The sequence below is a fragment of the Cricetulus griseus genome, chromosome 3, assembly GCF_003668045.3.
Source record: "Cricetulus griseus strain 17A/GY chromosome 3, alternate assembly CriGri-PICRH-1.0, whole genome shotgun sequence".
Classification (NCBI taxonomy): domain Eukaryota; kingdom Metazoa; phylum Chordata; class Mammalia; order Rodentia; family Cricetidae; genus Cricetulus; species Cricetulus griseus.
Genome location: NC_048596.1, coordinates 42,360,728 through 42,381,654, shown reverse-complemented (window position 1 = coordinate 42,381,654; position 20,927 = coordinate 42,360,728). Strand labels below are relative to the sequence as shown.

The following is a 20,927-nucleotide window of genomic DNA, read 5'->3' as shown; positions in this document are numbered from 1 at the left end:
TTTACGCCAGCCACCAGTCCGAGTTAGGGCCCCAATTAATGCACAGAGAGACTTGTATTAGATTCAAAGCTCCTTGGCCAATGACTAGGACTTCTCATCTGCTAGCTCAGTCTTAATTATCATAAATCTATATATGTTATAAGACTTATCTTTATAGAGGATGCCTTTTGTTGGCACCCTCTCTTGTCGGTGGCTCACATCCTGCTGCTGGAGGAGGCGAAGGGGAAAAAGGGGATACTTCCTGTTTCCTTTGCTTAAATATGAGTCTCCTTGCTATGTCATTTCCTGCCTGGATCACCACTTCTCGACTACATTTCCCAGAATCCTCTTTGACTCCTAGTCCTGTCTAACTTGCTGTCTCATTGGCCAAACAGTATTTTATTCAATAATCAACAAGATAAACATACAAAGAAGTACATTCCCCATCATAATCATGATAAGAAATTTAAACAGTGAAAGTTGTATTATACTGAAATATAAAAGACATTGAAGGTTGCCCTTCTCACCATTAAAAGTTTATTGAACTGACAAAGCCTGACTGTTTTTAATGAGTGATGGGGACACTGGCATCTACTGTATAGATCTGCTTACTTTTAAATTCTTTAGAATTTTCAATAATAAAATGTTAAAACGTTTTAAGCTCTCCCTCCACAACCTGGTAAGTTACTGAGAACGTTTAATGATCTTTTACCTGGCAAAAGCTTAAAGATGCCCTCACCTTATTTGGGCTACATTTTCTCTCAAGTCCAAGTTTCTGATTGGTCTTGAGCTAATCGAGCAGGTAGGTAAAGGTGGTAGTTGAAGGATTTAAGTGTAGAAATCAAGGTGGCTGACTGACCGAGACAGGACAGCTTGTGACAGTATGGTATTGTTTGTGACCTGAAATAGGCTCAAGACAAGGTGTGCCCGTGGTGGGGCTGGTGGTGGAAGGAGGCCCCAATGTCATCCTCACAGTATGGGAGACTGTCAAGAACAAGGAACCTGTGGTGGTGTGTGAGGGCACGGGTAGAGCTGCTGACCTCTTGGCCTTCACCTACAAACATTGGGAGGATGGAGGGTGAGTTGTTGACTCTTCCAGCTTGAAAACTTGGTGACTCTTCATTCTTCCACTTGGGACTTTCAAGCTGTGCATTTTCATGGACCATGCAAGCCACATGCTTAGATGGTCATTCCTCTTTTCAATGACTGGGCTTGTGCACCAGACCCTCGACCTGTAACCGGGAGAGATGCTATTGTCTTAGTTGAGCAATGGCCTACCATTTTAGGGGGTTAGGCCGTTTGAGAATACTATGCCTGGACTGTGAAAACTCACTGCCTTCTGGAACCCATCAGATTAAGGAGACTACCCTAGAATGTATCATTTCAGGGGGCCTGGCAGATGAATACTCCACATTAAAATCCATCCTTCTCTGCACCCCTCTTCCCCTGCTATGCATTTGCTTCTTGCTCATGGGCTCTCTTGAGGATAGCCTTCTCAGTAGGGTACCCATACGGAGTACCGTACTCACACCAGTGCTACTGGTTGGTCTCTTCTCTGGCTTGCTTCAGGTTATGCCCCTTTATTTCTCTGCCAGGATGCTGCGCCCTCAGGTGAAAGAAGAGATCTTCTGTTTGATTCAGAGCATGTTCAACTTTAGCCTTAGGCAGTCGAGGCACCTTTTCCAAATTCTGATGGAGTGCATGGTACACAAGGATTCTGTGAGTATGCTGAGTTGATGACTTAAAAAAGTGCTACCTTCCAGAACTCAAAATATTTATTTTCACATTTAAAAAAAAAAGTGCATGGAATACCTATTTTGAACTTGGATGCATATGACTTTGCAAAATTTGACCCTTCCGTTGTGTAAACTTGAATTCCTCCTGCCCCACCCCCACTCTAACCTTTCATGTTTTACATTTTAGAGTCTATCTGGGACACAGCACTTAGAAAAACAGTATCACACAAAAGTTACCAAACATAAACACTTGCAAAGGTTGAAAGAGCAGCCCTGGGAGTGCAGTGGACTTAAGTCTGCTGTGTTTGATGATCACAACATAGCATTGTGAATGAGGCTCGCAGCAGGTCTTCATGTGTGCAACGGACAAGGGCAAATGAGATTAAAGCATGCAATAGAAAATGTAGTTCAGCTGAGTATGGCGGCATACACCTTTAACTCCAGCACCCAGGAGGCAGGGGCATGGACAGGGGCACAGGCATGGGCACTGGAAGGCAGTGGATCTTTGTGAGTTCAAGGGCATCCTAGTTTACATGGTGAATTCCAGGCTACCCAGAGCTACACAGTGAGACCCTGTCTCAAGCAAATCAAATCAAATCAAATCAAATCAAATCAAGCAAGCAAGCAAAGAAACAAACAAACAAAAAACAAGGGCTACAACTATAATGCAGACTCAGGAAAACTGCTTGTGTTTTAGGGGACTGTTTCCAAAATTTTTATTGATGACCACTTAGATGATATGAAGCAGAAAACTTCAGTGAATATGCAGAAGTCTTGCCATTTGCAGTGATCTCTCCAGAAATGGGAAGCTTAGTGAAATCATGAAGAGATTATGTTGGTACTAAAGCACCTAACCTTACAAAACCAATGGAACAAGTTCAAACCTGGCAAGAACTCACATGAAAAACCCTTTGGCATCTTCAGTGACCACAACTGTGTTTATAAGTGGCCACATGCTTTTAACTCTCTTTCATCTAAAATAACCCTAAGAATGAGTTCAAGATGTCAGTGGTTGCTCAATTCCCTTTTGGAAATTATGCAGCTGAAGGCTAGACAATTTAAGTGATTTGTCCAGTCATCCAATTAAGAAATGGCGGGCCTGATCTGAGCTCACAGGTGCCACTCTGCCATGCTTTGCATAATTAGAAGAAAAGGCCACATGAAAGAGATTGCTGGAGTACTTGTTTCTTTTTGTCATTAAGTAGTATAATTACTGAGCAGTGAGCAGAAAGATGAAGAAAGGCAAAGGAAGAAAACTGCAGTGCTCACATCACAGCCATTGGGCTCTGTGTAGCTGGTGGTTGAGGGTTGATTTTGTTTGTACACACAAGGATGTTAGGCAAAAGGATCCAACAAATGCAGATGCATTAGCACAGTTTTAAAATAGGACCTTGGGCATTTTTCCAGATTCTTATTTATTTTGTGGATACATAACTTACATTCAGTGGCTTTAAGGTTCCTAAGGTGAGTCAGTTAGAGTCTTCCTTTGGACCAGGCCTTGCCATTCCTGGCTTTTTCTGTTAATGTAACTTCCTGTATTTCAGGAAATATATTTCATTTGGAAGTATGCATACTACACATAAACAGATATAAATGTGGGTAAAGTGGAAAAATCTAGAAAGGAGACCCAAAAATGGTTATATCAGATGATGAAGAAGGGTAGGGGCGTGTGGGGGTGAGCCAAAGGAGACATGGGACATCAAAGAGGAAAAGAATCTGTTAGGTGGGCAGGGGGACACAAGAGTAGCAAGGGATAGGGACTTGGGGGGAACAAAAGCCACAAAAAATTATACTTATTTAAAAAGTGTCACAATGGTATCTAACACATTTTATGCTGAGTTTTTAAAAGTCAGTCTCACCCTAGGAAGCCCTGGGCACTTTGACACTGTGAAGATTGCAGTTCATTGTACAATCCAGGGACTCCATGGTCATCGGCTTACTGAGTTTAGGACGAACATTTGAGGAGTCACCTCTCATTATGAAGCAAAGGTCTTAGTTTTGGGGTTTAAGTGATCAGAGGGTTGCAGAGGGCTCTCACGGTTATTCCTTCCAAAGGAGGGGTGAGTTGATTTGCACTGGGAATCAACAATGAGGCTCTTTACCTGATGATGGTGCAAAGTAAGCTCTACTACATGTGAGATTTTTAAAGTGTTGTTTTTTTTTTTTCTATGTGCCTCTAATTTTTTGTCACCCTATTTGAAACAGTTTTACTTTTGTAAGTCAAACAATGCCACACTGTTTTTAATTTACAAAACCAGGAATATTTCCTTCAGTAGCTGAGATGTTCATCTTATTTACACCATTTGAAGACATCTCTGGGTAGTTTGTAAACCGTGTGACTTTCTGATTTTCACCCATCACAGATTACCATATTTGATGCTGAGTCTGAGGAGCACCAAGACCTTGATTTGGCAATCCTCACGGCTTTGCTGAAGGGTGAGTGACCACCAGATTCGAAGTTCCTCCCCACTTCTTGTTCTCACATTCTAGAGGATTTCTGTGCTTTTTTTCTTGACTTGAATACAATATGTGATTATTACTTTCTTTTCTCCTAGGCACAAACTTATCAATATCAGAACAATTAAATCTGGCAATGGCTTGGGACAGAATGGACATTGCCAAGAAACATATCCTAATTTATGGACAACATTGGAAGGTATAATGAAAATGAGGTTGTTTGAAAGAAGTATTTTGCATATTGGTTTGTTAGGGAGGGGAACAAAGAGAAGATTTGAGGAGAGATGGGTATCACTCTGATGCCAGGGAAGCAAAGGTATGTCTTTTCCTTGGTTTGCCTCCCTGAAAACAAATTTTCCCTGGTTTCATGGAAGATGAAATAGGAAGTTAAAAGACCAAAAGAATGGATAGAAAGATTTTATGTTTATTTTTAATGAGTTTGATTTTGTTTTTTATTGTTTAGAACTTAAATATTAACTTAGTGTTTTGTTTAGTTTTAAATTAAAATGTGACATTTATAGTGAAACATGTAGAGACTACCACTAGAAGACTCAAAACAAGTAGACTCTGAGCCTTTAACCTCTGAACCCAGTGAAAACACAGTGTTGTCTTCTGACTCTGTGCTCTCCTTCCCTACACTCTGTCATCAGCTTTGCTGTGAAGTACCAGATTAGATCACAAGGCTGAGATGTCTACAGGAGCTCCTTGTGACTAAAACAAGATAAAAAACTAGTGTGTTCTAAAATGACCATACAATTAAAAGGCAAACAAAGATGAAGAGAGTTATCATTACCAAGGAAAAACCTCATTCTACAAGTTGTTCTCAGAAAGACTTGTCACCTCAGAGGCCAGCCTCCCATCAGAGTGAATCTCAGTCTACAGCAGGTCACACTTCTGATGTGTGGGCTATCATCACAATTGCCCAGGGTACTTTGCAAACACTTTAGCTAAAAATGCTGGCTCTGCTTGGGAACGTGCTCTGCCTGCTCTCCTGTGGGAGACAGGACTTGGTATCTTTGTCTTCACATCATCTGTCCATTTGCCACTCAGTCTTGAATCAGACTCTGCTCTGCATGGAGACATGCTGATCATTTGAAAAATGTTTTGTTCAAAGACTATGAAGGGTTAGCTTGACCATTGCTAATGGGTCTATGTTTCTTCTACTTTTGAATTCTCTTCAACTCAAGCACCGATAGTTCTTCATCCCTGTAAAGAAGTTGTGCAAGATGAGGATATGACCTTTTACTCTTAGTCTACCAAGTACAAGACCAGGATGCTTGTGCCTAAGAAGAATATTGTTTGAAACAGTATCCCTGATTAATGGACAATCACCAAATCTTGGACCATTCCCACAAAAGAGTCAACCAAAGCTGACAGCCTTTTGCCGAAGTGAGCTGCTGGTCTCCTTTGGCTTGGTCTCATTTCTACTGTTAACATGCCACGTGTTCCTTCCTATCCTCTGCTATCAATAATAGAAACCAGTGAAAAGGCAGGAAAATATATATTCAATTTCAGCATTACAATGGTGATAATCACCATTAATATTTCACTAAACTATACCTCAGTTGTATTTCGTTCAAGTTAACAAATGGGTTAAAACATCAAATGTGGTTAGAAGGCTATGAAAATAATGATTTTTTTCTACTGACATGAGTCTTCTACACTTGACATTTTTGGCTGTTCGGATATTTGTAACTTTCTAGATTCTAAATTATGCCACACAGATTTCTTCCAACTCATGAGTCCTAGGAACTTCTTGGTCCTTCTATCTTCTGAAGCTCACTCTGTGTTGTTGGAGACGCCCTCTGGTTTTGGAGCTTGGATGCCATTCTGGCATCTGCCTCACCAGCATGGGATTTTCTTGCCCCTCTGCTCTGTTTCCTGTGCCTCAAGACTCCTTTTCTAGTCTTCTTCTTCTGTAACGATGGCAAGAATTAATAACTTCCTAACAAAGAACATGGGAGCTAAAAATTCAGAGAGCCTGATATATGGCTGTATTTTTTAATTCATGATTAGAATTTTTTTTTAAAGTTTTGTTACTATTAGTTTGTTGTTGTTAGTGTGTGGGATGGGAGGGCACACAAGCCATGGCATGCAAGTGGAGACTTGAGGACAGCTTTGTGGGGTCAATTCTTTCCTTACAACTTAGCATAGGTTTCATGGCTCCATCTCAGGTTGCTATGCTTTCAGGACAGATCATCGGCTCATTGCCTGATGAGCCATCTTGCTTGCCCTAGAATTGCATTTTTTTTTTTTCAGCAGAATTTTGAACGTCTAGCACTGGTGTTGACAAATGAACACAATTCCATCTTTAGGTCCTTTGCGACCATTTTTTTCTTCTTCCCTGGAATTTTTAAAATATTTTCTTTCTCTAAGGTTCTGTAAGACCCTTGGAAAGCTGAGGCTTCCAGAATCTTAGCCCAGGACCGAGGCCACCCCAAACACAGAATAGAGGCGAAAGCTTGATGCAAATTGCATGAGGCTTTATTGTAGTTTAACGAGCTAACCCCATGTTAGCTCCGGTCTTTGATCCACCCACCATGGCGGATGGCTAGCAAAGACTGCTCCTAGGGTCTCCCGAAAGATCTTATAGGGCAGCGTAAGGGGAGTGTCTAGGGGTACGCACAGGCTCACGATTGGTGTGCCTCCAGCCTTGGAGGGCTTGCCCTGTGTTGATTGGTCAACTGGTTGTTATGGACCATAGGCCCTCCCAGGGTGGTTGCTATGCTCTCTACATCATTGCTGTGCGCTTGTCCGTAAAGCACACCCAGGGTCGTAAAGCATAGTGCCACCAGCTAACTTCTGATTGGTTCCATGTCACGAGACAGGCATCTGACTTTCTAGTGACTAACTTCTGATTGTTTCCTTGTCACGAGGTAGGCATCTGACTTTCTGGTTTCTAGGACAAGGTCATAGAAGCACGTGTTCGGCCATTATTGCTGCCAAAAGGGAAGCTGGTCCCTTCAGTTCTAAGCTTTCACAATGGTGTGTGTTAGGTCTTGTTTTAGTTGCTTTTCTATTACTGTGATAAAACATCATGACCAAGGCAACTTATAAAAGAAAATATTTAATGGGGCTTATGGTTTCAGCAGGTCAGAGTTCATGATGATGGAGTGAAGGCTTGGTGGCAGCGCAACAGCTAAAAGCTCAAGTGTGAAAACCACAAGCACGAGGCAGAGAGGCACACTGGAAGTGGTGCAAGTCTTTTGAAACCTCAAAGCCTGCTCCTCTAGCAACACACCTCCTCCAACAAGGCCATGCCTCCTAATCCCTCCCTAGTTGTTCTATCAGCATTCAGATAGATGACTCTATGTGGGACATTCTCATTCAAAACATCACAGGTCTACAGATTCAGTATGTACATAATTTCAAACTTGCATTCACAGTTCCATTCTATCCCCTTTGTTTTCTCTGCTCCTTTTTCGGATTCCTGTTTCCTGAGTATTTACTCAATTGCTGATAATTGTTTCTCTTGCTTTTCTTGTGTTTGTGTTTGATAGGGTTTCTCAACTCAGCCTCAGTAAAACCGTGCTTTACTGGTAGCAGAGGGTTAGTCTGCCAATTCCCAGGAGCACATTTGTTTGCTGAGTGGATTTCTTTCTTCTGTGTTCAGTGGTACCTGGAATAGATCTTATTTTATCTGTCTGAAACTATTAATAGTAGTTTTTTTTTGGAGGCTTTCTTCCTGAATTATTTTGCTCCTCCAAGCTTTTTGATACATTTGTGTTGAATTTTTTTACTCAAGTGTTTGAACTTCAGCAAAGGTCATCTGATGCCATTTTCTGGGGGACTCTCCTCCGTGTCAGCACACTCATGTCTTCTCTTGCATTGATGCTAATGCCAGAAAAGAAGTGCCTATACCAGCTGGGAGGTACAAGTGTTACTGCTCACAGTAAAGGGGCAAGTGGGGATAATGACTTCCAAGTCCTAACATTAGACTCAGTATGTGTACATTGACTTCACTGTGGCCTTGCTGTTACATGGCATCAATCTGTGTGACCCTTGACACTTCTCATTTCAATTGTTTGGTTTTGGGTGGACTGAAGCCAACTACCACTTGACCAACCACTTTTCACATTCCACACTGCTGTCCTCAGCCCTAATCCCCAGCCCCAGTGCTCATGAATTGATTTGTTTAAAAAAATTCTTCTGATGTAGTTTTAGTGGATTTGTTTGACAGGGGAAAATGAGTTGAGTATGTCCAACATGCTACTTATGCAGGTAAAGTTTAATGGAAGAATGAGGATACCACAAACAAAACTAAATCCAAAATTAAAAAAAAATCCATCAGCCAAGTGAATGAGTAAACATTTCCCTCCATCCACAAATTAAAAACAAACCAGGAAACTCTTGGATTTTCGTTAGAATTACCTTTATGACTCACCATCAGTTTGGGGGAGTTTTGAGGTGGTTACAGTGTTTAGTTTTCTCACACAAGAACATGAATCATAGTTGACTATGTCTTCAGTTGGTTTCTTAGGAAGACTGTATTTTATAATGATGGTATCTATGTAGTGTTATCTGTGTTTCTTATTTTTCTTATGTTAATTATCTTCGTACCTCTTCCTTATTTGTACCTCCTGAAGCCCGGTACTCTAGAACAAGCAATGTTAGATGCTTTAGTGATGGATCGGGTGGATTTTGTGAAACTCTTGATAGAGAATGGAGTGAACCTCCACCGTTTCCTCACCATACCCCGGCTGGAAGATCTCTATAATACAGTGAGTATCATGTCATGTTGCTCAAGATTTGTTTGCTAGTTAGCTTCAGGTTTGTCTGCCTCCTCAAATGCTCATGTTCCATCACAGTTTTCAGAATGAAGACTTACTTTCAAGTTAACTCACACCCTTGCCATGGAATATTTTATCTTAAGACAGAGGCAACAGTGTGAATAAGAAAAAAATTGCTTTTTATTCAGTTATTTGGAATATCTTGACCTAAAGCCACTATTAATATGTTCTTCTTGGGTCAGTGAGGTGCCTCACTGGGTAAAGGCACTGTGGCCAAGGCTGATGACCAAACTTGACCCTTGAGACCTGCTTATCCATTGTGAAAATGTCCACTGCCTGAATTCTCCTTCATGTTCCTTTCAATACTGTCCTCTCTTCAAGCATCATCCAAGTTCTGTCTTCATCATTGCTCCAGTCACTTAACAGTGATCTCTTTCTAGAATTTAGAGCACTCCCGGATTCCTTTCAGCACACACGTCTTCACACTGTTGGCCACGTCTTAGGATATGCATTACTCTTCATTTCCTGTTATTGTGAAGAATCTCTTGGATCCCCAGGAAGCTGGGCATTGTTAAGGGTTCAACAAAGTACTGACTGATAGAATGCCCTCACATGCAAAGAGATTTGATTACTTGATAGAATTTATATATGATAAAGGATAGTCATAAGTGCTCAAATTTTGTGCTTCTTACTACGTAAAAGTAACATCTTACTATTTCTGTATATACATGCTTTGAAAACTACTTTGACTGATCATGGCTTCTCCTGGGAAACTCCCTCTTTAAGATTAAGTAGCTTAAGTCTCATTACCAAAGATGCTGAAGAAGCTTTCCAATGTTCCGGTTGCCTATGTAATTTGAAATACCTGTGTAATTCTGAAACAAGGCGCCTCCAGCACACAATAGTCAAAGGAAATGATTCTTTTTTTTTTCTTTTTTTAATCACAGAAACAAGGACCAACTAATATGTTTTTACGTCATCTTGTCCAAGATGTAAAACAGGTAACCTAAGTATAAAAGTTGAAAATACTCTTTGCCTATTACCTTAGAGTTGAGATAGTTGAATGAAATTTATAAAATGTAGGTTTCAATTTTATTGGGAATTACTTACTTTTTAATCACAAAATTTTATTCTTCTAGGTTTTCACACTTCATTTCTATTTTTAAAGTTTGGTCCATCAACTAAGTGATACGAGTTATGAAAAACACAGATCAGAAGGATTACATAGTTCAGTGATACAGTGCTCTATGTAAGACCTTGAATTCAGTTGTCAGCACCCCAGAAACAGGCCAGATTGTGGGTTTCATGCTTATAATTCTAGGACCCAGGCGGCTGAGGCATGAGGATCCAGGTTTTAAGGGCAACCTGGGCTACATATTAGACTCTGTCTCAACAGAAACAACCAAAATAAATGAAGACACATAAGCAATGGATTCTATCTATCACACAGTCAGTGAGAACATCAGCAGCACAGGCTTTTTGGGGATATCTAGTGTATGATTTCTGATGTTTTCTGTTATCATTATTTTGAGTACCAGTGGCAGTGTAGGGATGCAAACATGCTTTTGTGTGTCTAAGTTCCATTGCAGGGGGTTAGGATGGTTCAACATTCTTGCTCATGTTTTTCTCAGAGTGTTCTCATTAAATGTTGAGTAGCACGTGACTTGAAAATTTAAAGGTTTTTCATTTGTCACTGTGAGAAAAAGTCACCCACAGTACACTTGAAGAATTCTCTCCTTTTTTGAAACTTGGCATCTCACTGGGTAGAGTGTGGACTTTCTGCTTCTGTTGACTTAGTTGGAGAGTCAGTTAAAAGGAAGATATTTATTTGTCAATTTTACAGTAAGAAAAATTGTCTCTGAGGATACAGATTTAAATTACATTGATTTGAGCCATAGCAAAAATGACTTGCCTAAATTATTTCCTAAATCTTCATCACAATATGCTGAAGAGAAAGAGATGGATAAGTTAAGTGTGTTGCCCTTTGAGAGCATAGAAAAAGAGATATAGAAGATATTGAAGAACAAAGTTGTGATGCCTTGATCTTTGTTGTAGCATACCCTTCTCTCAAGCTACAGAATAACGCTCATCGATATTGGGCTGGTAATAGAGTACCTCATTGGTGGAGCCTATCGAAGCAGCTACACTAGGAAAAGTTTCAGAGTTCTCTACAACAACCTCTACAGAAAGCAACGCAAGGTAACATCACTGAAAAGTGCCTCAGTGCAAGGAAGGGGAATTGCAAAGTTTAGTTTTAAGAAAATGGTCAACGGAGTCCCAGGGGTAGTAGCTTCGTCAATGGGCCTCTCATCTGAGAGCACATGTCACCCGCTGTATGTAGAGTGCTGTACAAAGGGTTTGTGTACTGGCATGAGGTAGATATAAAGAAACCTCATAGAAGAAACAGATTTATGGGTAAATTACCCACAATACAGAGCGGGATGCTGTGCTCTATGAGCATAGAAGTGCTGTGTGATGAATCTAGCTAGAGAACAGCTGCTTTTTTCTTTTCTTCCTATTGAAAACAGAGAGGTCAAAGGTCAAACTCTTTTTTTTTTTTTTTTTTTTTTTTGAGACAGGGTTTCTCTGTATTTCTTTGGAGGTTGTTATCCTGGAACTCACTCTGTGGACCAGGTTGGCCTCGAACTCACAGAGATCCGACTGCCTCTGCCTCCTGAGTTCTGGGATTAAAGGCATGAGCCACCAACGCTTGGCCAAAGGTCAAACTCTTAATAAATTTATTTCTATAAGTGAACAATAGCCTCTATAGTCCAGAGACTGCATTTTGGGCTAAGCATGTAAGAATTATACTGGAAGATGAAAACAGAGTGAGCTTAAAAAGAGAAAAGGTTTTACAGATAATATATTTTCTGTTGTAGTTTTGGAAGACCAAGATTATAAAAGGAGTGTTGCCATCATTGACCCATAATTAGAGGAGATTAGCTCTTTTTAGACATACAGACACCAGAAAAGGAGCACTGGACACTGAAGAGGAGAGGAAAGTGGGAACAGAGAAGAACAATGCTTAGACATCAGTGCAGGGTTCTATAGCAATACTGAGACTTTTGTTGTGGGCAGACAGGGATGAGACTGGAACGTGGTCTGGAAGGAGTTCCATGAAGAACCTGGAATATCCAGCTGCTTGGGACCTTTATAAAGAATTGGGAGAAGTGATAGTCCAATTTAAGTTTAAGAAATAAGCAAAGCACTCCCCACAAAACCATGTGCAATATGGAAAACCACATGTCATCTAGGAAATAACCTCTGCTGAGCTTTATGAGGCCACAAGACACCCAGCATCAGCTTTTTCCTTTGAAAGAAGTGACACTACTGTGTGGTGGTGACTACAGGGTCACTGTGTGACCTTGGTGCAGCTGGTTTGTAGCTAACTAGGAGACTCCATTGCTGCTCCTTCTGGAAATGGCCCTTCAGTATAACATGTCCCATTTCACTAATTGGTGTTTCAGTTTAGACAGCAGCCAGACCACAATCCTAACATCTTTGTAGTATGGCGTCAGTGTGGTTTGACATCAAATTCCATTTGATGTCATAATGAAACATAATCTGTGTTCCCACTCTCCCATCTATGAACTGGGCATATCAATGTCCTGTTCACAAACTTATGAGATTACAAAACCCCTTCACATCCTACTACAGAGCAAGCTTTGAGTGACTTAATAACAATACTCATGATTATCATCATGTTGATGTTATTAATTCTCTATGATAATAATGATGAAAGTAACTTGGGTGATGTCACTGAGCAATCCTAACTTCATTTTTTCTTTGTTCATTTTTTTATCCATATAAAACAAACTGAAGGAGAGTAGAGTTTTTCAAAAGCTGGGGTTTATATCCTAGGCTCTTATGTCAGTCTCTATATATTCGTGTTTCTCCTTGCTGGCACTTCATTTGATCCCCATGCAGTGGATATCATATGGTACCTGGAAAAATTCCAGAACTTTCTAACTTCACCTAAACCTTAGAGCTCTTTGTGAATAGAAGCTTTTTCTTATCTATAAACTATAAAATTGTATTGCCTGTTTTGAACTTGTTGCGAGGCTAGACCATCCATTAATTATAAAGGAATTGCCACATAGGAAAGGAATTTAGGTATATAATAGAGAACAAAAGAGTATGTTCTCTAAAATGTCAGGAAATAGTAGTGTTCATCAGAAGGAGATTGGGGGAGGCTATTGAGTGATGGATCTCCAGAGACATTAATTATTAATCATGTTGGGCATTTGTAGGGACACATACTTAGCTTTCATCATTGTCTGGAAAGAATGTGTGGTTATTATTATAATCTTTTTTTAAAACATCTCTCCCTTTTGCTTTCTTTATAAAATGAAATACCAACATACACCAGAGTGTGACCAGCTTTTCTCAGAGCCTTTCCCAGCACCCTCTTCACCAGCGGCATTCCTTGGGAAGTAGACATGAATCTTCAGAAAGCACACTGCATTCCCAGTTCTTTAGGACTGCACAGCCCTACAAATCCAAGGTACACTCCTTTGGAAGATGAAGTTGGTTTTGCAGACTGAGATGTCTCCTTCATTTGACACTGGAGAAAGGGAGGGGCCAATGAAGAATCATCCCTCAGGACCATAAACAGATGGTATAATTCACAAGCATCTCTGCTGACACAGCTATTCTTCAACAATACAGAGCGCTGACAACCCAGTGATTGTCTGGGCTTTCCCCTTGGGTTCTCTTCCTTATTCCTACCTTGGCCTTGTACAGTTGGTGACTCAGGCAGGCTGTGTATGCCATGGTATTTAACATTCATAATCATTAGCCTAACACTGCACTATTGACTTCCTTACTCAAGCCTGGTTGGATATGAGGACCATTCCATTTGTAACTTTCAGGTTTTGGAAGCTGGTTCTCTTGTATCTTCTTTTCCCTAACTAAGTCTTTCTTGAAGTTAGTTTTATCCTAATTTTGCAATATAACAAAGATAATGAATGTGTATCGTTAGCCTGTTTTCTCTGGGAAAGAATGCTTTTGCTTAGGTATTTCCATGGAAATCATATTCTATTTTCTGTAAGATGTTTGCTTTCCCCCAGCTGCTGGCACAGCCCTTTGCCACCATTAATGAATAAATTCTTTTTATCCATAGAAAGAGAAGAGAAATATTCTAATGGTTTTTGCCACGATGCTTCAAATTACAAACAATTATTTTTAAACCTTTATTATTTCTCAAGCATTATGCTGAGTACTTGGTTGAACTGGGGACATGAGCAGGTAGAGGTAGATAAAATGGTGACTGAGAAATGGTTCCACTTATCTTAAGGTGAATAACATTATACAGGACACTGAATCAGAGACAGGAAGCCACGCAAAGGCACACAGGGAGTTTGAGTGCTGTATTAGTTGAGCTGCAAAGGGTCAGCTTGTGGAGGGGGTTGGGTAATGCTTTTTGTTCCAGAATAAAATAAAACAAAGTGATCTATTTGAACGTATTCTGGCAGTACTAGTGGTACTCTTCAAAAGAGCAATGACAAATCAACTTGCTAAGATAGAAGTAGAGAATATTTAAAATAAAATTCTTACCCAAATAGATTACCATCAAAGTGCAAATTGTGCTTGCTGGTTTATCTTAATGATATTCAACATATTTTTGAGACAAGGTCTCACTTTGGAGTCAGGACTGTGAACTCAGTCCTCATGGGTGTCTAAGTCCTATGTTGTAGTTCTATAAAGCATGCATTGTTTATAGTTGGGAGAATTAAACTCAGTGTTTTGTGCATATCAGTTGGTTGCCTTACCACAGAGCTACATCCCTAACTGATTGCTTTTGTTTGTCTTATACAGAAGGGCACACTGTATCAGTTTTGCCAGATAGTTTGTACTAACAGTTCTACTATGGTGGCTATCTGGGCTTTTTGTTTGTTTTGCCTTTTTGCTGGGATCTAACATAGGCAGTAATTATTTTAAAAAGTATCTCTAGGATAATTGCTGTGTTATATTTAACTAAGCATCACGTATTGGAGTTCTTAGGCTTTTGTTCTCCTTTGCAATAGGACAAGCCTGGAGACTCTCATAAGTCAAAGAAGAAGTCAAAGGAAATACACAGCCTATCAGAGGACCCCGAGTCTGCTGGTTTTGTCTACCCATACAATGATCTTCTGGTATGGGCTGTGCTGATGAAGAGGCAGAAGATGGCCATGTTCTTCTGGCAGCATGGAGAGGAGACCACAGTCAAGGCGGTCATTGCTAGTATTCTATATAGGGCCATGGCCCGGGAAGCTAAGGAGAGCAACATGGTGGACGATACCTCAGAGGAATTGAAAAATTACTCAGAGTAGGTCTTCTGTCTTCACTTCACACTAAGGGACAACAGTTTTTAGAAAGTGTAGACACTTCTTTCTCCTTCACTTTACCATGGGACAAGTAGATTTACTTAGAATTGTGTGTTTCAGTCAAGCATCCCCTGAGAAACAGAGTCAGTAGGGTGTATAGATAGTTACATGGGAGGGGATTTGTAAGAGAATTGCCTAAGTGATTCTAGTAGCTGAGAAGACTTTGTGGAGCCTGGAGACTCAGAGAGACCAGAAACATGGCTAAGTCCATGTCCAGAGGCCCCAGAACCAGAGAAATCTGTAGTAGGAGCCTCAGTTTAAGTCCTTTGAACTGGGGAAGGGCATTGTTGCTACAAGCTGTAGAATCTTCAGGTTGCAGAGCCTGGACTGCTGATGTCCAGGGCACATACATGACAGTTATCTCACCTCTGAGGGACAGAGGCCAATTCACTTTCTGTACTTGTCCTCTTTGGGCCCCTGGAGGACCAGGTGGTGGCCATCCACCTAGAAAAGGGATCTTCTTTATGTAGTTCAACTCAGACTCATGCCAAGCCCTGGAAACATGATCACAGACACAGTGTAATACTGATTTCTAGTTATTTCCTGATCCTGTCCATCCAGCAACCAACGCTGACTATCACATTGCATCTTTCATGCATTCTGTAGTAAAGGTCCATAAAGATCAGAAGGAACTCTGGAATATAGGAGAGATGTCACTTTCCAGTGAGGAGTGCTGTGTTCCATGGGCAACTTTTTTTTTTTTTTATTGTGTGGATCAGCCAATTAGATTTTAGCCTCTAGTTCCTTAAGAACGGTTAATGGTTTTTGAAACGAATGACATAAAAGTCCTTTGGAGCCCCAAAGTCTTCCATGCTGTTAGTTAAGATGGCTGCTTATCTTAGGTGTCTTTAAGGCTGGGGAGCAAACACACACTGTAGTGAAGAACCAGAAAGTAACTGGTGGGACTGAGAAAGAAGAGAGATGTTTCCATTAATCTGATTACTAAAGTGTGATAGTCCTGTGGATGGAGGGAAGCTCAGTGAATGATGGAAGCTAATCTATAGCTTGATTTACAGACCTGCAGCATTTGTAGAGAATAAAGCCTTCTGGGAAATCGCCTGAGGGTTTTTGGGTCTAGCTTCTTAAGTATTTAAGGAATATATATGATAAAAGTAAAAACATAATAGCATAATATTTCTTGGACACAGTGTCTTCTGTCTGAATTTCTCTACTGGGACTTCTCATGTAGAACCACCCACACCAGTATGAATGTAGTGAGTCACAGAGCATGGAATGGCTTCTGACACAAACATTAAATTCCACTTTGCACTACCAGGAAAATAGGACAAGTTGTCTACCTTCTGAGTAGCTGCCGTAGTTTCTGATGACTTAAATAGCTTAAATTGCTGTTTATTACACAGCCTAATTCTGTTTTGGTCATACAGCCCAATTAACCAGTGTTTTCTGTGTGCATAGTCAATCTCTGAAGACATTTCTGGGGCTCTGACTGGCCTTTTGTGTTCTCTGTTCATCACTGTATCATCAGGCAGTTCGGCCAGCTTGCTCTGGATGTATTGGAGAAGGCCTTCAAGCAGAACGAGCCAATGGCCATGAAACTGCTGACCTATGAACTCAAGAACTGGAGCAATTCCACCTGCTTGAAACTGGCCGTGTCTGGAGGACTGCGTCCTTTTGTGTCACATTCTTGTACCCAAATGCTGCTGACAGACATGTGGATGGGGCGTCTAAAAATGAGGAAAAACTCCTGGCTGAAGGTACATTCTTTTTCCATATGGCATATTGTCAGTGAAGGTCAGTGCTCTTGAGTTCCAGGTGGGTCCTCTGGCAAACAATACCTTCCTGCAGGTGCATGGCTCAGCCATCCTTCAGAAATCTCTAAACTACTCTCCCATAGTGACTTTCAGAACTTGATGACTGTACCTGCCCGACACCACAGAGCCATTCTCATATGCGGGCAATCAGAGTTAACAGCAAACAAAAGCAACACTTCACTGTGCCAAATGGCAGTGTTTCTGAGAGTTCCAACAGAAACAAGGCTTGAGAATACAGATGGGGTTGGGTGCATAGCTCACTTGTAGCATGTTTGAACGACACACACAGGCCCTGGGTTTGGTCCCCAGTGCCACACAATAAATAAATATTAATAGACAAGAAACTGAATAGAACTAGCAATTTTTTATTGCTTCCCTCATCCAGGGTATTGCTTCAGGGACTGCATGGTGGTTTCATAAGGCTCTCTTCCAGCAACTGCTCACATCTTTCATCATATCTAAATTCTTAGCCGCCTCAGTTATCTAAAAGAGCACCTAAGTTCAATGCCAAGATTTATAATGTGTGCTGTGTAGCCTGAGCATGTCAAAGTGCGTGTGTTTGTGAAATCAATGGAAGAACATGAGGTTGTTAAGAGCACACAAAACTGTATTTTGCATTTTAATTCTGTTCTTCCTACAGTTATTAAAATTATAGTATATCTTAAACAGAATGGCAATTATAAAAATATAAATATTTTTAGTAGATAAACTATAGAAAACTCAACAAAGTAAGTATTTCAAGATCGGGAAGGGCTGTGTGTGTTTTAATTTCTGTCCATGAGATTAGAAAAATAAATGTCCATCAAAAATTATCTCCTGTAACTTCACAACATACCAGAGAAAAAGCCATCATTTCTCAAAGTTCTCCTTTGATCCATTTTGACTTCAGGTCTGGAAGTGACAAAGGGGGGGGGGGTGGGTCGGCCTCTGCTTACCCAGCTTTGAAGTAGCTGCTTGTAAATTCCTGGCTGAGAAGGCTGCAGCTGAGAGCCTGAGGTAGCGTTTGCCCCCTACAGTCCACACTTTAGATTAGCTTCCAGAATGCTGTCACTGAGAGCTTAATGGATGTTTGTCTTTTTTATACTTCATAATGTGAGAGGTCTGTGTGTGTGTGTGTGTGTGTGTGTGTGTGTGAGTGTGTGTGTGTGTGTGTGAGAGAGAGAGAGAGAGAGAGAGAGAGAGAGAGAGAGAGAGAGAGAGAGAGAGAGACACTGACTGATTGATTGATTGGTTTCAGTAAGGCAAGCCTTAATGTTTTCCTCCAAACATGCACGCACTGATTACAAGGCTGAGGCAGCTTGCTGTATGAATTCCCCAGACTCCCTACCCATTTGCAAATCAGTTTGGGATGCCCTTGTCAGAGCACTCCCAAGTGCATGAGATTACAGGAGAACCATGCAGAGCTATTTGGATGGGACATTTAGCATGTCAGGCTCCAACTTCTCTTTAGAAGTCTGGTTTTTTTTTTTTTTTTTTTTTTTTTTTTTTAAGACAGGGTTTCTCTTTGTAGCTTTGGAGCCTATCATAGCACTCTCTCTGGAAACTAGGCTGGCTTCGAACTCACAGTGATCCGCCTGCTTCTGCCTCCTGAATTCTGGGATTAAAGGCGTGTGCCACCAACATTGCAGTCGTGCTGTGGTGGAATACTGCTTCTCCAGGGCAGTGGGATTGGAGGCCTTCCCGGAAGTAGAACTAACATGATGCTGTCACTGTGACTGACTATGGAGTTTTTACACTTCACACATATTTGGGACAGAAATGACAATCGTGTTAGAACTAAAGCCTAGAGAGTCTTCACAGATCACAGCTTAAAACAAAATTTAGTATGTCATTTCATCATGGGAAAGAAGGCAAGGTTGGCAAGCCTTTGACTCCATGCACTAAATCAGGAAGGGCGGCTGACAGGTTAATCTAACTTTTGGTCAGTGAACTCCAGGATGCTGAGACATAACTTTAGTTGGAAGAAAGACAGAGCATCCATCCACCAAGTTGGCTTTAACAAATGTAGTAAATATTTTAAACTGTTTATCTTGAAAGCCTATAAAAATTGAACATAAAATTTCCCTCAAAAGACTGTTTATGTGTAAAGTGTGATGGTCTACTGAGATCTTCTGGGGCAGATGATGGTTTGTACAAGGTGGGAGATGGATTTTTTTTTTTTTAATATTTTTTTATTAGTTCAAGTTAGGGAACAAGCTTGTTTCACATGTAAGTCCCTTCTCCCTCTCCCTCTTTTTACCCACATCCTTCCTCCTCCACCCCCAACCTACCCCTCACCCCATCCACCCACCACTCCCCAGGCAGGGTAGGGCCCTCAACGGGGGCTCCGCAAAGTCCACCAAGTCTTCCTATGCTGGGCCTGGGCCCTTCCCCATGTGTCCAGGGCCAGAGTGCATCCCTTCACGTGGGATGGGCTCTCAAAGTCCCTTCTTACACCAGGGAAAAATGCTAATCCACTTCCAGAGGCTCCCTGGAGTGCAGAGGCCTCCTTATTGACATCCATATTCAGGGGTTTGGATCAGTCTTGTACTGGCCTCCCCGACAGCATCTGGGGTCGATGTGCGGGAGATGGATCTTTTATTTTCTAAAATTTATGATGTAAAATTTGTTTATATGGCAATTTCTATTGAATGACTTTAAATTATTATTATTATTATTATTATTATTATTATTATTATTAGTATTAGTATTTTGGGTATTTCAAGACAGGGTTTCTCTGTGGCTTTGGAGGCTGTCCTGGAACTAGCTCTTGTAGACCAGGCTGATCTCAAACTCACAGAGATCCACCTGCCTCTGCCTCCCTCGTGCTGGGATTAAAGGCATGCGCCACCAACGCCCAACCAAAATAATGCAATCATCACAAAAATAATACTTCTAACTTCCTACTCAAGTACAGGTTTTTCCAGGGGAAACAAGTGTGACATATGTATTTTTTAAACTTTCAAGTCAGGGCTAGAGAGATTGTACAGTAGTTAAGAGCATTGGCTGCCTGCCTTTCCAGAGGACTCAGCTATAGACTCTAATGAGCTGACATGTAGGTGCTGGGAACTGAACTCAGGTCCTGTGCAAGAGCAGCAAGGGCTTTGGTTCACTGAGACATCTTTGCAGCCCTTCCATTTTCCTTTTTTTAATGTGAACATTGTATTCTACTGTTAGGTTGTTCCATATTGTCTATTGCTGTACAGGTGGACCCTTAGATTTTTAGTATTATTTTCTTTTTTGCCTTTGCAAACAGTTGTGCACTAACACCTCACCTTTGCACAGAGCTAAGGGACACCTTTGTAGAACTGAAATAGTTGAGTTAAAATATATGTAGACTTGGGACGGAAATTGAGCCAGGACTGGATCCGACTATCTACAATGCTCTTTCCTCCATCTGTTGTTGAGATAGTGCATGCGTCCTTTGTCTTCTGCTCACCCTTTTTTTGCCTTGTTTCCTTTGCAGATAATCATCAGTATCCTATTACCTCCCATGATTTTGACATTGGAATTTAAGAGCAAAGCTGAGATGTCCCATGTCCCACAATCCCAGGATTTCCAGTTTACGTGGAATTACAGTGACCAGGGACTCAACAACACCAAGGAAAGTGCTTATGAGGTTAGTACACCTCTGTAGTCAATTGAGTTTCCATGGCATAACAGTGTGTGGAGACGCACAAGCATGGAGCTTATCTGTAAATAGGCATCTGTTAAACAAAGTGTTTGCCTTTTTACTATTAACAGGGTATTTATTAACCCTACCCCCTGTACACACCTGTGTGTGTGTGTTGTTGTTGTTGTTGTTGTCTTGCTATGTTTCCCAGAATGGCTTTGAATTTCTGGCCAATGTTTCAGTCCAGTGAAGTTACAAAATACCCTGGGGCTACGCATTACTCTAAAAGCCCAGGG

At 41.0% G+C, this 20,927-nt stretch overlaps 1 protein-coding gene across 1 annotated transcript in view; it reads left to right on the top strand.

The window, feature by feature from the left end:
• Trpm6 (transient receptor potential cation channel subfamily M member 6) overlaps positions 1-20,927 on the top strand; it is a 158,146-nt gene that overhangs the window by 64,110 nt on the left and 73,109 nt on the right. Inside the window, exons 8-18 of the mRNA XM_027406549.2 lie at positions 889-1,057; positions 1,575-1,698; positions 4,079-4,151; positions 4,271-4,371; positions 8,759-8,893; positions 9,850-9,903; positions 10,958-11,101; positions 13,272-13,406; positions 14,929-15,209; positions 16,754-16,982; positions 20,485-20,637. Of these exons, the coding sequence (XP_027262350.1) occupies positions 889-1,057; positions 1,575-1,698; positions 4,079-4,151; positions 4,271-4,371; positions 8,759-8,893; positions 9,850-9,903; positions 10,958-11,101; positions 13,272-13,406; positions 14,929-15,209; positions 16,754-16,982; positions 20,485-20,637 (1,598 nt within the window). The remainder of the gene's footprint in view (positions 1-888; positions 1,058-1,574; positions 1,699-4,078; positions 4,152-4,270; positions 4,372-8,758; positions 8,894-9,849; positions 9,904-10,957; positions 11,102-13,271; positions 13,407-14,928; positions 15,210-16,753; positions 16,983-20,484; positions 20,638-20,927) is intronic.